The sequence below is a fragment of the Micropterus dolomieu genome, linkage group LG08 (genome assembly GCF_021292245.1).
Source record: "Micropterus dolomieu isolate WLL.071019.BEF.003 ecotype Adirondacks linkage group LG08, ASM2129224v1, whole genome shotgun sequence".
Taxonomy (NCBI): Eukaryota; Metazoa; Chordata; class Actinopteri; order Centrarchiformes; family Centrarchidae; genus Micropterus; species Micropterus dolomieu.
The window spans coordinates 8,331,246-8,344,896 of NC_060157.1; the positions used below are offsets into that span (position 1 = coordinate 8,331,246).

General features: G+C 37.5%; 1 protein-coding gene across 1 annotated transcript; it reads right to left on the reverse strand.

Moving 5' to 3' along the window:
* Positions 1-4,434: 4,434 nt before the first annotated feature.
* LOC123975381 lies at positions 4,435-8,040 on the reverse strand. The gene is made up of 5 exons (XM_046056834.1): positions 7,974-8,040; positions 7,685-7,813; positions 7,330-7,543; positions 6,844-7,010; positions 4,435-5,186 (listed from the first exon to the last, which is right to left on the reverse strand). Exons 1-5 carry the CDS (start codon positions 7,998-8,000, stop codon positions 5,133-5,135), a joined length of 591 nt encoding a protein of 196 aa, XP_045912790.1. The 5' UTR covers positions 8,001-8,040; the 3' UTR covers positions 4,435-5,132.
* Positions 8,041-13,651: the final 5,611 nt, after the last annotated feature.

A 13,651-nucleotide genomic window follows, 5' to 3' on the forward strand; every position in this document is an offset into this window, starting at 1 on the left:
GCTAAAATGCTCACAATGTAAAACATATCTGGTAATGTTCATCATGTTCACCATATTAAGTGAGCTTGATGCTCGTTTATATGCTAACATTTGCTAATTAGCACTAAAGTCCATCTTAGGTTGATGGGAATGTTATTAGTTATAGGTATTTGGGTCGTAAACCAAATTATTGGACAAATCAAAATTCTGACCTGATTGAAGTTATTAAAGTTCATCCTCTGGGGACCATGAATGTCAATATCAAATTTGGTGCTAATACATCAGTTAAATCATGAGATACTTCACACGATAAGTTAAAACTTTGACCTGCTGGTGGAACTAGAGGAAAGGTCAGGGGATCACCAAAGTCATGATGATTCTTCCACTGGGCAGCATGAATTCAGAATTTCATGACAATCCATCCATCCATGCCGAATTGCATTTAAAAACAAGAAAATATTGCCTCTACACAAGTGCTTAAATGTGGCTTTGCTAAATAATCTAAAAATGTCAGAAAAATCACACTGCTATAAATTAAACACATTTACATTGGAATAACATTAGATTTATCACATTTTCATTTATCACAGAAAATGGAAATAAAAATTAAAATGTCAACAGAGCTTTTTAATCATACAGTTAAATTACAAATTGAATGTATAACAAGAAAGTCACTTGTAAGGTATGCAGTGCTTGAATAAGAAAACGATTGCAAAAGACAGATACAGATACCGATTTGAACAGTATGTGCTACATTTAGTTAAAACATTCAGATCAGATAAAGACTTCTTGCAGTGGTGAGGTGTGAAATATCTACTTGTCAATATTTTGTCCAATGTGTGGTAACTTACTAACTCATCCAAAGTCCCAAAACCAAAATAATTGTCTCTTTCAGGAATCCATGAAAGCTACAGATGCTTTCCACTAGTGGAAACACATTACACTAAAGGTCCAGCCTTTGAAGATCTTTGTACATTAAAACCCTAATGACAATGAGAATCTGTAAAGGTCAGGACGAGCTTAAAACAGCAGTGCTTGTAAAAGCTAAATGATTGTCAAAGGCTCTGAAGTGGTTGATACATTATAAACTGCCCAGCCTTTCCTTCTTATCTTTGAGGTCACAACACCAATGGTTTAAATAATCCCGCATACATTGGGATTTAATATTTTAGCTGCACAAAAGATGGGTCTGATATCTCACAATGCATATACAAGAAGATACAAGATTTAGGTCAGTTAATGTTTGCTCTTTGGTATATAAAAAGTATTATGAGCTTTAAATAAATCATCACTTTAACCAGGAAAAGAAACACGGAAAGGAAGAGTGCTTTGGAGAATGTGTTTAAAAAGTGTTAGATTCTTAGATGTCCATTACCAGGTCATGGACAGTTTGGACATAGTCACAGAGATGCATAGATGCTTCCTGACTTTTTAAAATTTTAAAATAAATACAGATATTCACTGTAGACATTCTCTGGGTTTTTACAGTCCAACTGTTAAAGAATAAAACATGTTATTTATAAAACATCTCTAGAATGTCAATCAGATGTATAAATCTGCACAAAAAAATTTAAACTGTTGTTTTCATACAGTATTATTTGGTAACTTCATAGGGTTATCCAATCCAATTGCAAAAACTCAAACAGATATCTGGATGTAAAACACACATAAACATTCAAATACTCTCCTTTAAAGCCCAATAGTATATTGAAAGCTTAAGGCTTTTATTTTATATGACTATCCAATCTATTTAAAGTAAATTCCTGTTAAACATTGGTACATCTCCTGCTTTGATGTGGCGAGGATCAGGATTCTCACTCCTCTCTCCCTGAGCGGCGCTAACGCTGCTTCCACAAACTTAAAAAGGAGCATCCAAACGTGAGTCAACAGTACTTGTAACACTGACCATCTACCACATACTTCCTGTGGCGTGACAAGATGGGGACGTATAAGGCAGGGCCTGTTTATGGTGAGATTTCTGTCTGTAGTGGTTCCGTTAGTGGTTTTACATGCAACATGCAGTCCCAAACTGTGTCGGTCAAGCAGTCTAAAGGGGATAATTCTTCCAGCGAAGCAGTAAGTAGGCTAATGCACAGCAGAGTATAGGATTGGTTCTAATTAAATGATGACGTCCTTCTCGTAATATTCTGCCTTTTGTCTCGACATGTCAGAGGACAGGATACAGATATGTGGGACATATTCTGAATGTGCAGTAAGTGAAAACACAGGAGTTCAGGAATTTATAACGTAAATTAAAATTAACTTGAGTTAAAAAGATGCCACATGCAAAAGACACAAAAGAGGGGAGACTGAATCATGTCTGCGTGTGTGCTGACTCAGCAGGGATTTCATTAAATTACAAAAGTTGATCTACAGGAGAAACATAGGCTATTTTAAAGCAATAGCTACAGAATGCCCAAAAGCCTTACTGCATCATGTTCTGTACATTTTTTATATTTTGAATTGTAACCTCATGCCCGAATTTTGTGCTTTCTTGAGAAATTGAGACTTTTCCACTATAAATTGACGCAGAAAAGGCAGAAATTGGTGCAGAAACTTTCACCAGAATGCAGGAAATTAAGTCAATGCTTGAAATTTCCTGGGGGAAGGACCCCCAGACCCTCCTCTTCATTTGAGTCCCCTCCACCATTGAAACAAAACCAGTTTATGGAGGGACTCATATAGGTTTGGTCTCCCAATTTAGGCTATGATGTTGAAGTTGACAAGTATGCTGATCACACTTCATTGTTGACCATGACTACTGACTTGGCTGTTCATCTATACATGCTAAAATTGGGAGTTTGCCTGCAGAATGTTTAAAACAATTCCTGAGTATAGAGGAGCGATGAAACCAACCCCTAAGGTGGACTTTTTAGGGTTGGGCATGGGGGGGGGGAACCAATTTAAAATCTCACCGAGGGCTCCAACATTGTCAGAGCTGGCTCTGATGGAAGGTCATGGATGGTCAGGTCCATAGGTCATCCAGTCGTCTGGCTGGATGCACTTCAGCAGCTGCTTTACTGTCAACATGTAAAAGGGTCTCTGCACAATTTCCTGAGCCCTGTTCTGTCCAGCCAGTCATGGAGAGGACTACAGAACTGCTCCCATATCGGGTCACTGTCCGTGGCAGGGCAAAGAGTTTGGCTGGGAGAGGAAGAACGGGCCCACCTGTCACCAAGGGCGTAGAATTTAGTAGGGACATGTCTGTACCGATATCCAGACTACCGAATTGTCTCTAGTAGCCTATGATTTATTTAATGCAAGGCTGCAGGGCAGCAGCTTATCGATTAATCAATCATTTCTTTCAATTAATTGATTACTTATTTGGGCTTTGGCAAATTCTTTTGAATATTTTCTGACATTTTATACACAAAAGTGCAACCTAAAGTGTCTTATTCTGTCTTGACTGACAGTCCACAACCCAAAGATATCTAGTTTACTGTCTTAGAGGACAAAAGAAACCCGAAAATATTCACACTGGAAACTGGAACCAGAAAATTTTAGCATATTTTCTTCTTTACAGTACGTGAGCAAATGCTGTATAGCTGCCTAGTACACAGTTTCATACTATCAGCTCCAGTGGAGGAATTGAAAGTGGCATGCTTTCTCCAGTATCATTTCTGTTTTCCACCAAATATATTTTACATGAAGCCTGGACTGTGTCAAAGGAATAACTGTAGACTTTGATAGTTTTTAATAATCAGTTAAAACATTTAGACAATTTAAAAACCTAAAAATTTTCCAACCACAGACCAGCTAATTGCTACGCTAATTGGCTAGTGTATGTGTAGTCAGGCCAATTAGACCTTTAGATATGTGAAAGCCCTGGACAAATGAATTGCGAATTTTCAAACAATGAAAAGACTGTTCAATTGTCATGTGCTATTTTTTAATGGAAATATATATATATATATATAGTAAATGGAATTTTTATAAAAGCAATTAAATAATTTCCAAATATAATTTTGTGATTCCATTTTGAAAATCTGTAATTATTTTATTATACAAAGACAGAATAATTTAATGATTTGACTTTTAAAAATGTGTTTTACTTTTCATAATTGAAAATTATACTTGATTAATCAATTTGAATTTGTCTGACTGAGGTGGTGTTGTCTGAGAATGTGCCAGTAGGTGGTGATCTGTGCACATTTATTCCAAATTCTGCACCTGCTGAGCTCCTCTCAGTGAGATGCTTCACCTCTTGTATGATCTAAAATCAACATTTTTATAAAAGGAGTTGATCCATGTGATGCATTTCCTGTATTATTCTGAGCAGGAGAACTGGGCGGTAGATATTCACTCCTCTGTGAAGATTACTGGATTTTATCCTAGGTATCTGCAGGATAAAGCCGGTGGCTTTCTCCACCAAAGGGGAAAGTCAATATAGACCGGAGAGCATGAATACAGCATTTTGAAATAAACATAACATAAAACAGAAACAAAAAGTCTGAATGAGTCATGATAAGTTTTAATGATAACATATCTACAATATAAATCTGATAAAGGTGGTGTCTGTGGTGTCAGTGTTTTCTTTGGTTTAGGACAGGAGGTAAACAGGAACAGGCAGTGGGTAAAAACCACAAGCTAATAGAGTTGCTGAATGTTATCATAAAAAATCAACTACAGATATTGCTTTACATTTATCAACAGCACAATTAAAATATGAATAATTTGCTGAAATTGTTAATTTTAACTCTAAGTGGAAATGCCATTAACAAATCAGAAGTTCGTTTGAATCCCCGTTCAGTGTCAACATTTGATGTTACAATATATCAGTTATCACAATTCACCTATTATACTCAATTATATACAATAGATGCTGTTTACACCTGTTTCAGTGTGTGCATGGTGTTTTTGTTCCTCTATAGAAGGCTTACATCCTCTCATGTCTGTTCCTGTTTAGTTATTAACGTTTTTGGTTGAGTTAACCTCACAGTGGTTCACTAAAGTGACACATTTTTTCAAACTGAGGACACAGGGCATTGGAAAGAATACATATATATCTTTGAATACAAGTTAAATACAATAAATAAGAAAAGTAAAAAAACAATATCATTTTCAATTGCTGATTTATAGAATATACTGTAAAGGGCTGTCTGTTTACGTGCTCTGATCTCACTGAAGTCTCCAAACAGGTTGGATAGTCAGCTTTACCACAAATGCTGCCGCCGTCTTGAAGACCTGACACGAAGAGCTCGAATAACCTGAACAACCACAGAAAGAGACAGAGACAGTGCAGAATGAATTTGTTTCGTGAATTTTTCCATTTGAAAGAAGCCCACCCAGTAAGAAAAACAAAAAACCCTAAAGAGGTAGAGAGGCTGTTAGAGGAAATGGTATGTCAGAGCAGGAGTTAGCTCGCCCACAGTTGAGGTTGGGGGGTGGAGGGAGGGGAACCACTTTATATGTGTTTAAATGATGAAATAATTAATTCTGATTCATTTATAAACTGAATCGCCTGTGTTTCAGCAGGTTTTCTGCTCATTTTGAAAACTTTCTGCTCATTCAAACTCTATCCCACATATCTGTGTTCTCTGACGTTTCAAGAACATAGTTGTAATAAAACAAAAATAACACTGTAATTTAATGAGAATAAAGCCATAATACTAATTATGTATATATTATAATAATAATTAACAATTTAACCGACCTATACTCTCGCCTCCCCTCAAGAGGCTAATCCCCTCTCGCCAGGCCATCCTTGTGAGTAAGAAGTTGTTCTTAAGTGTCCTGCCTGCTTAAATTAAAATAATAATATTTTATTGAAGTTATTGCTTTACTGATGTGTTCCCGTTTGGGACAGCATCGGATGAGGAAGTCCACATTCTTCACTTGGGCACAAATCAAATTCTGCTCTTACAAAACCTGCACACTCTCAAATGCTGACTTGAACAGTGCACACATTTGTTTCATGCACACTTACTCTTTTCACATTGATTTGCATCCATATCTCTGCTACCTTTCTTTTGACATTCTCACAACATATGCCTGATAAATAAAGAAATTAAGAGTTGATTGCTTGTCATAGGAATGATAGATGAGTCTTGATTGAGAACGTTTTGCTTCCTCTGCACCTGTCTCTTGTGGTGTTCCTCAAGTATCACTTTTAGGCCCTATTTAATTTTAATTATAAATGCTTCTACAGTCTGTTTCTAGAAAATGCAGCTATGCTTCCCCTTCAAACCAGGTGAGGTGTGGGGGTTTCCAGTGTCTGGATGGTAACAGCTTTTTATTGATATATACAGAGGTTTTGTAACTCCTTAAATCAGTGGTTTAACTGCAACGTTTGTGTCACTTTTGAAAGATCACTCTGAAGTTAGATTTTTTCAAAATCAAATATTTTCTCTTTTTTCGAGACTGCCCTCCAAAGACAAACGACAGCATCAGTTGTTTCAGCAAGTGTCCCAAAATGATATGCTTATGTTCAAGTATCAAAACATCTAACTCTAGCTGACGTAGTAATTACCACGGCAACAAAGGAAGAATTAAGGTGATGTTATTATATACAGACAATGACTGCTGTTCGTTTCCTGTTTCCAACCAACAGTCAAAGTTGCTTTTAAAAGCATGACCAGGATTATTTTCCAAACCATAACATTATGTTGTTAATGTCACCATGATGACAAACCTCCCCTAACCCTGAAAAAGTCTTTTAACCCAAGCCATGATGTTTCCATAACCACTTATTTTAAGTCAAAACAGGAACGTAACCAAGTCGTTTTTTTTGTGAACAGTGATTTGTAACTGTTTTGAAAGGGACAGAGAAGAAGCTCGGAAATAAATTTCCTTGACTTGACCATGTTTGATTCATAACCTCCAACAAATCCATACAGTGTGTGCAGATAAACAGAGTTTATTTACCCAAATGCTGATTAGAGATAAAATTATTTTGGCGAGGCCCACTGCCACATAGCCTATAATGCTCCACATGAATGGCAGGTCCTCAACTTGTCTGTGGCAGGGCAGGTCAGAGTGAGTTGTGTTCAACACATTGGTCATTGTTGTCAGCTCAGCCTGGGTCACACACTCTGTATTCAGACAAATTAAAACACAAAATTATCAGTCCAGACTGGTAGAAATCTATCACAGCAATAACTGTCGTTTGACACTGATTAAACATTATTTCTTTCTTTTTTTAAGTCAAACAGAGGTAGCATTTGTCCATTGGGAGACTTTGAAAAATGAATAGTAGAATATCTATGTGTACAAAAAGGCATAGATGCCACAGTAGAAAGGGAAATATGCTGCCTTTTGATGTGGAAAATAACCAGTTTCACTAGCAGCTGCCATTAACATCTTGAATCATATATTCTGCCAATTATGGTGGAAATGAAAGTCAGAGCTTACCATTAACCGTTAGAGCGACTTTGAGATACTTATTTTGACCTCCTACATTTGCACTGATGAAACATTCGTAGGTGCCCGAATCTTCAGGTGTCACACTGTGGAGGAACAGACTGTGTTTCTCTCCAAACCAGGCAGGACGACTGAAGTTGTAGTTCTGTGTGGTCTCCTCACCTTTAGCTCTCCTGATAATGCCACTTTTACCTTTGTTGGTCATCTGTTCAAATTAACAACCAAAAAGTCATTTTAGACCATGTAATGAAATCAAAGTCACTGATTTACAAATGAAAAAAAAACTTTTTACTGTACCTTAAACTTAGCAACATTTATGTCTGAAAGCCTGAAATGGGTGACTGACCTTGTACCACGTCACTGAGAGGAAATCCATGCTGTCAATATCAACATCTGGACACTTAAGTGGGACATCTTCTTTGCAGCTTGCATGAATTTCTGGCAGACTCTGGGTTGCGTAATGCACCAGCAGCATCTGTGATAATCATACCACAGTGTTAAGAGCACAAGTATTTTAAATTAGTGCACACTGCATCAATTCACTGAACTACTTATCTAGTGGATGAAACAATTAATAAAATATTGAAAAAAATATTACATATTTTAATTATACTATAAAGTCAGACTTCACTCACCTTAATGAACAACACCTTTTGAGACATCTTCCACACTTCATCTGTCACTTGAGTTAGCTGTAAGTGGTGTTGCTTTCCCTCACTTCACTTGAAATGGAGTCAGTTTCCTGTCAAGGGGCACATTTCAACTATTAAGAGGCATTTACTGTACAATACACCACCATGTGGCAAAACTGTATTATTACTGTATTAATTCTTTGAGTTTTGGGTCACTTCCTCAGCACAATTCAGATCTTTTAATGCCCCACGAGGACTTTTTTCAGCAAGACAGCTTAAAGTAATTACAAATAGTTTTATCTGGTTATGAAACAGTCTCAGTTTAATACTGATGCCTATATGAGTCGTATACAGGCATCAGTATTAAACTGATAGTCTTCCAGTCCCTGGAGCCGATTCCCCACAAAATCAGATGAAATTATGTAAAGTTTCACAGAGAGTAGTATATTAAAAGGACACAAGAGGAGATTTTCCATTAGATAATTCTAATTTTGACATTATATTTTATGGTTATGGCTGATACTGGGGCAAGATCAGCAAATAGAGACTAAAAGTCAGGATACCTCGGCCTTTGCTGCTTCAATTTTGACTGTTCTTTATAAGCAGACGGGGCACAGGCTGTCTAATTACATGTCAAATGCATTTTTCCCAAAACTGGTTTCTGTCATTTTAGGTATCTGTTATCACTCTGATGTTTGTTAAAGTGCAAATTTTCCTGTTACGATTGGTTTTAATTTATTAGTCGATGCTATTAAAAGGGGGTTTCACATCATTATTGATGTGTTGAAACGGCAGTGTTTGGGCGGTACTTTGATACTAACCCCTTATCCCTGCGCAGACTCCATGGCTCTAAATGACATCACTAGAGCAACATGGCAGCGCCCATATCTAGGATATTTTGGTTTCATTTTTGTACAGTAGGAGGAAGTGGAGACGATTCGTCCATCTTTATATAAAGTCTATGGTTTTGGCTGACCTCCAATGGTGCAGAGACCGGTCCGGGGCCGTCATAGAGATGGATGTGATGCAATATTGTTTAAATGTGGGGATAATGGCACACATTTTCAGACAATCTCTCCAAAAAGACATTCATACTGTTTAAAACATGGAAAATTACAGAAAAGTCGGGTCAAAATAAAAAAAGATAGGTTGAGAAAGAGGTTCAAACCCCAGTCTCATCTCCACACAGCTGCATCATGATGGAAGAAGTGGGTGTTAATGTCAATATGTCGATATTACTGAAATGGTAGGACACAGCTCTCCCCAATGCACTGCTGGAATGGTGTGGAGGGATGAGGTCCGTATGTTTTCCGCATTAAAATGTCTAAAAATGCTTAGACCTATATTTTGTTGAGTTGTGTACTCACATTATCCCAAATGTTTTCAAACCCAGACAAATCCGTAATTTTAATAAAGCTAAGATGCGTTTCATTTGGTCGCCTGTCAATGGTGTCTCCTTTGGATAATATAAAATCTTAGGCTCTCTGTGGGTATCTGGGCAGATTTTGGTGTATACAGGCTCGGAAACATTTTAGCTGGTCAGTGAGATGTATCTCTAGGAGACCGACTGTCTTACATACTGTAGGCTCACACCATTGACACACACAAACACACACTGTTATGAGGCTGGCTCATCCTGTTGTTTTCATCTCAGGGAACTCCCCATTGTCTGCCTTCAAGCATATTATTTGTATGTGTCGCTCTTGTTGACAAAGGAGGTCGATATATGGTTATTAATAGCAGACTGGCTTTATGGAAAAGGGAAGAGTGAGGTCTTTAGATTCCACCATCTGCATTCAACAATGCCTCATTCAGCAGCAGCTGGCACAGCGAGAGCAGGGACGTAGAAATTTACTGAGGTTACCACCAGATCATCAGTGGAAATGATTTTTTTTGTTTGCTTCCTATTGGACACCGGTAACTGCAGCTGTGAGCGGTTTTAGATTTATGACAGTGGGGTTAATCTCAGCATGAGAAATAAACAGCAAATACAAAAGCATGATACTTCACAGTTTTTAAATATCTCTCACTTGTTGGTCAGTCCAGATGTTCAGATATTCCAGTGCTCTATTTAGTTAAACAGCTTAATCAAGCACAAGGGAATTTTACAGTTATATAAATGATGTGTTATAAGGAAATAGCGTGGTTATTAACTTCAGTGACCAAAACTGCTGAAGCTTTAAGACTCATCAAAGTTGTGATTCTCTGAAGGTTTAATTGGTGTAAATGTGATTGAGTGCATGTGTGATATGTGCATGTATGTGTTTGATTCTGGCTCTCTGTGCTGTAGTTACAGGGTGTTGCACGCCAAAGTAAATCCCAGAGGTTGTTAGCACGCCCAGCTGCTGGTGGAGGTCTCCGTGTTTCTGTCAGCGAGGTTGTTCACTGCACACTCTTTAGCCTCTGATTGAGGAAATCCTCTGACTGTTTGCTCTGTTTGCTGAAATGAAATGTCCCAATGGTTCCGCCATCTCTCCCACAGGTCCTGTATATAGAGACTTTCCCATGAAGACTCTGCATGTTTACAGGGGTTTGACAGATATATAGCTCTTTGATGGACCGTAACAGCGTCAATGTTTAAGTACTAGAGAGGCTGATATATTATATTTTATAGATAATTCAAGCAATTTTTTAATTAAACCCGGAATTGTACTGTTGTATTGTCAGGAGGAAAAATATCTAAAATGGTAATTAAAAAATACAGTTTTTTGGAGCAAGGAAGCATAACATAAAAAACTAAGTAAATACAAAAACACAACTGATGACATTAAAGGTGCTAGTACTATACACACACTGCAACAATATGAACAGGGACAAGCTCGAGGGGAACCAAGAGGTAGTTTATGGTACTACATTAGAATTAAGAGTATATATGACATGTGGGGAAAATGAACTTTTTAACCTGTTACACTTCACTTTTAGCGACCTCTATCTCTGACTAGGAGATGTTGTCAAATTTCTTAAAGAGAGGACGGTTCAGATTTATTATGACTGCGTTCCTAGTGATTTGTTAACTTAAAATGTCTGACAGTGAAGGCTGCTGCTCACCAATGATTTTAATCGCCACAGTGACAATGTTGTCCAGTTGTTTCATGTTTCACACATTCAAATTCCTGCACCATCAAATCGGTGAGAAGGTTGGGACTGATTTGGGGCTTTAAAATAACACAATTAGCTCTCTGTAAACATTTAACACATCTAACCTCCCCAGGAAATGCTGTCTTTGTTGCAATTTCTTGCAACCATATGACCATAACAAGATGCTTATAGCTTATTAGTATGCTCGTTAGTTGCTCTTTAAGGCAGGATGAGGTTTGTAGAATAAACTCTGGACTACCTTAAAATTTAAAATCACTTAACAAAAGAATGCTATGTTGCAAGTACATCAATTAATGAAATAAAGACATAAAAAACTCCATTGTGTTACACCCCTGTAAAAGGGGAAACAGAAAGTATGACACAGACATGATGTAGCTTCTGTCAAGTCCAATATTGTAATGGACGAATGTAGGCCATATGTTCCGTAACGAGGCATTCACAAATCACAAACTGGTACTTAACACTTATGGCAAAAAGAAAGTGAAACTTATTAAACAAGCAAACACTGCGAAATGTATTTTAAGGTGCATTTCCCCAGACAGAGTTTTAGAAGGTAAATAAGAAAGCATTTTAACTTAGCAATTTTCCTTTTTATGAATATTTTAAAGTATATTTTAACTTATATATATCTCCATTCAATGTATTCAGTATCACAGCATCTTTATCATTCTTAGAATTGCGGGTTAAATAAGCTGATATATTTAGTTGTCCTCAGTGATGAATTTCTATCAGATTAACAGCAGAAAACCTTAATGCAGCTTTAACCAATATTTTTAGATTAACAATGGATTACATCACATGACTAAGTGAAAGGTGTAGGTCAAAAAACCTTCAGAGAACTGTCACTACAATCTGAAGCACCAGCTGAAGCTCACTAACAAGACCCAACCTATGCCCACACTAAGGGTTCTTTGAGGTTTTACCTAGGCGCAGTGGTGATTTGAGCCAAATGCTAATGGTAGCATGCTAACATGCTGATGTTCAGTGGGTGTAATGCATAACATTGTCACCATCTTAGTTTGCCGTGTTAGCATGCTAACATTTGCTAATTTGCAATGAACACAAAGTACAGCTGTGGCTGATTGGAATGTTTTGTGTGCAGTACTGGACACATTAATTTTTTGACTTGATCATGACACTACATGAAAAGTCAAGGGGTCATCAAAGTTAGCCTCTGGGGACCATGAAGTATATAAAAATGTTCAACATTGCCATTCCTAAATTCATGTTGTTAAATATAATAATAACAATAATAATAAGTTTAATTGTAGATCACTTATCAAACAAAGTACAAAGTGCTTCACAGAGTGATAAAATTCAAGAGATCAATAAAAGATGTAAAATCATAGCAGTTGATAAGAAACAATAAAATATAACAAAGTGCACAGAACAAAAGGTTAAGCAGGAAATAAGACAATAAACATGCTTCTTTCTTTAACACTAAGAGCATCAAGTGAAAATAGACTACTGACAAGTTTGCCATACAAGGTGATAATTTGTCAGTGTAATGTTTACAGCTTGGTTCTATTACCCCAAGGTTTAACTGGCTAATATCTGATATTCAATAAATTGCAATATAAATTTATTTTATTTAAACTACCACACACACACACAAACATGTCAGACACTATGATAAATATACTGTATGCAGTATATATTATTGAGAGGATGAGTACTTTTCTATTCACTAAGAATATGATATTTTTCTGATGTTTGATCTGGACAAAACATTTGCTTTTACACTATTGAATACGTCTGTAAGTGGCTATAATTACTCCAACTTTGTGAGGGAACTGAGGCTGCAGAGCTGCATCACATTGCCTGTTCAACTGTTTGTTTAAGGAAGCAAAAAACCCCTTTCAGTCTGCATTGCAGGATCACCTCCGCCTCTGGGCTTTGGCAGGCTGCTGAGTGCTGGGGGTTGATTGTCCGAGCCTGCACTAGAACAGAGCTGTGTTACGACGATCTGTATTGTTCCCTAATTTCTTCTCAGGGATTTCCTTTTGCCAGCTCCCCACACCCAACCATCCTTTTCAATGTACAGTCCTCCATCATCCTCCCTCTGTCTGAAGACCTTGCCAAAGTCTCTGGCACATGAAAGCAATTGTTCTTGTACGTTTGAGGAGACGCAACCAGCTCCTCAGACGGGCTTTTCTCCCTCACAGAAGCTCAGCTGATGGCTGGGAAGACTTCCTCCTCCTCCTCCTCCTCCTCCTCCTTTTGAAAAAGTGGTCATGTTCAGTAAAATCGGAAGCGAGGTATCTGAGTCCTGAGCCACAAAGTGACTCAGAACCATTAATATCTTTGACATGCAGGTGGAGCGAGGGGCCACATCCCCAGCCAATGAGTGTTTGAAACACGCGGAAACAGACTGTGAGAGCAAAAAGCTATTAAAATATTACCATGTGTAGGTTTGTTTCTAACAAGAGCTCTCTGGCAAGACTACAAAATGCCGAAGGTAAGCACCCATCTGGGAATCAGGACTGCGCTCCCAGATGATGTTGAAAAAACACTTTACATCCTTCTAGTTTCTGGATCATCTATTTTAGCTTTTTTTTCTTCCTTTAGTGAGGCAAGAACAG